The following is a 3,098-nucleotide window of genomic DNA, read 5'->3' as shown; positions in this document are numbered from 1 at the left end:
TATATATATATATATATATATATAAACGTTATCGTTTAATTTAAATTCTTACAAGTAATTTTTCTTATTTAAGAAAAAAAAAATATTTCCTGATCACGTTTTTCTCGTAGCAGTGATTTATCCATTAAAATTTTGGAGCATTTAAATGCTCACCGCCCAATTCCAATATATTTACATTCTTTACCAAAATTTATGTAAAAGCAAACTAATTTAAAAAAAAAAGAAAAAAAAAAGAAAGAAAAGAAAAGAAAAACGGCCTATTAATATTGTTAAAAAATTTGAGCAAGAGAGAAAAAAGTTGCTCAGGCAATGCCATATCAAATAATAGACACTAGATGAAATTTTAATTTTGTAGTGAAACTAAAAGATAATATAAATTATATGTTTTATAAATAATATTTAGGCAATGTAGATTTTTTATTACCAATTAGCTTTAATTATATTATCAATAGTTTTCTAGTTATTGTAGACGTATACTTTGGGCATCACCAACCTGCGGTTTTGTGTTGTCAAATGGAATCATTAATTCCATTGCTTTCTTACATCCATATGTCAAACGTAAAATAAGATAAAATAAATAAAAATAAAAAGCTGCCAGACTTTAGCGGAAGGCCGGCGCAGCATTGGAGTCTGCTTCATTTCTTTCCTTATAAAAAAGCAAGCAAATTAAATCATGGGGAAGCAAAAATAGCGATGAAAAATTCACGCAAACTATTCATCTTTTTGGTTTTCCACCTTTCAGTATTTGGGAAATGTGCCCCTCAATTTCGTCGATTTCCAGTGCGGGATTGCGACATTTTATTCAAGAACTTCGGCGACCATGAGCTGGAAATGAACGTCAACCGCGTACTTTCTAATATGGTACAAAAGATTAGGCATAGTCCCAATTACTACGCTTTCGACGTTGCTCGCAGTGATTCAAATGCAATCTATGGCCACGCTCAGTGCCGAGGGGACATTACACGGAAGAACTGTTCGGCATGCGTTTTAGAAGCGACACGTAGAATAAAAAAGGATTGCCCTTTTTTTTCCCGAGCGGAAATTTGGTACGACCTTTGCTTCCTTCGCTACGATTCCACAAATTTTCTTAAGGGGGTAGTCAAGGGTCCCGTCCATGGTTGGATTGCAGAAAATGCCGTCTTTTATTGGAAGTATGAGTCTGAATACGTGGGAACCGTGAAGAAAGTATTGACAATGGCTACCATGAAAGCGATGACAGCATCTAATAGGTTTGGAGCAATGGCAGGTCTTGATTTACTGAACCACATAACAATCTTTGGAATGGTCCAGTGCACGGGAGATCTCCAACCGTTAGAATGCAACTACTGCATTAATTTATTGACGAAGGCTATTATGAGTGATAATATTTTACGAAGTTGTGGTGGCGGAACCGGCCCATATTGCCAATTGCTTGCTGCCAGCTGTATGTTGAGATATCAGATTTCTAATTTTCTTGCCAGTCCTATTGGCCCTATTCATCTTTAATTTTTTTTCTTAATGTGTATCTTGTGTTAATTAGTCATAAGGTGCATCATGACTAATCAATTTGTCCGGTTCCCAATCTTTTGATTTTAAATAACTCGTATGTGTTGCGCATATTCTCTTTCTATAAGTAAATTATGTTGTTTTATGTTTCTTTTAATTATAAATGCTACATTAAAGAGGGATCATCAGAAGCTATTGGTTTAATTTAATTAATCAATGCAATACCATCATTCATGAAGCTAATTACATGAAATCCCCATATATTTCTCATAGTTTTGGATATTTTTGAAATTTAAATAGACTAACTTGTTTTTACTAAGAAAAATGAACTCATTATTATTTTTTAACTAATTAATTATTCTAATATAAAAAAAAAAACATTTACAATTCATTTGTAAGCATATAAAATTATCATTCATAAATAATTGCCACAATATCAAAATTTTCTTCATGTCCATAAAAGATTAATATATGCTAATTTTTTTTTTATATTTATGTATTAATTTTCATAAATTTTTTAATATTTTTCTCATATCATACATTTTATTATAATTTTTTTAAAATTTTTTTATAGATTTATCTACAAATTAAAATTATAATTTAATGTTATTTGAGAAAATAAAAATATAACACATGAATTTTCTTAGTCTATTTTGATAAACTATCATACACTTTATTTTAGTGTTTATGGCAAGCCAAATTAATGTAAAATTAATATGCTTCAATGTAATTAGAGAAAGTCTTTATCTAAACTATTAGTTGATCTAACATTTGCCGAATTATAACGAGGGAGATATTTGGTTGCATGTATTAGGAATTTTGTATTCCTTTGCGTATAATTTTAAATAAATGTATATAAATTTATAATAATTTTGTTGGTGTTTCTGAAAAAATTAGGAGTTATTTATTTATTTATTTGTTTGCTTATATCGTCTTTCAAAAATTTGCAAACAACTAAATATGGACATTAGAGGGCAAAGTTTCGCATTTAAATGCATTTATAATTTGCATTTAGTGGAAAAAAATATGCTCGGCGTTGATAAATTACTTATGAAATTGCACACAAAATGAAATACTAGGATATATTAATATAAATGGACTTTCTTAAAAATGAGTGCCATTTAAACTCTTTAAATGAAATTTCAATGAGATTTCACAAAACCATAGGAATATCATTAGAGAAATATGATTGAGCGCACTCTAAACATAATTTCGATGGTCAGAGAACATCACTATAAGATTGAAAGTAATGAAGATGTGCTCTAATTAATAGAATGTTATAATGAATGTATAAAGAGAATAAAACTAATAAGGAAGATAAGAATTTTCTAAATGAGATAATAGTTAAGAGATGAAGAGATTCTTCATCTTCACTTATTCACAAACAAGCTCTGTTATTCATGTACTTGCATATCCTTGTATGTCAACTAAATAAGCTTCCAATATAATGCAATAATATATAACTCGACGCTTTTCTATTTACAAAAATTTTAACGATTTGTTTTAAGTACATTTAGAAATATAAATTTAAATTATTTGGTCGAAAAAAATCTAATTATTCGGCCACCGCCCGTCAACGTCTGCCGTCTAAAGTCTGTCATCGTTAACCTCCC

General features: G+C 29.5%; 1 protein-coding gene across 1 annotated transcript in view; it reads left to right on the top strand.

Annotated features, from left to right (window-relative positions):
* The first annotated feature begins 693 nt into the window (after positions 1–693).
* The window catches only part of LOC110026410, a 19,917-nt gene continuing 17,512 nt past the window's right edge, over positions 694–3,098 (top strand). Inside the window, exon 1 of the mRNA XM_020727331.1 lies at positions 694–1,423. Coding sequence (XP_020582990.1) covers positions 694–1,423 — 730 coding nt within the window. The remainder of the gene's footprint in view (positions 1,424–3,098) is intronic.

The sequence above is a fragment of the Phalaenopsis equestris genome, unplaced genomic scaffold (assembly GCF_001263595.1).
Source record: "Phalaenopsis equestris unplaced genomic scaffold, ASM126359v1 Scaffold000372, whole genome shotgun sequence".
NCBI lineage: Eukaryota > Viridiplantae > Streptophyta > Magnoliopsida > Asparagales > Orchidaceae > Phalaenopsis > Phalaenopsis equestris.
The sequence above is the reverse complement of the archived record's forward strand: the minus strand, read 5'-3'. Positions and strand labels throughout refer to the sequence as shown.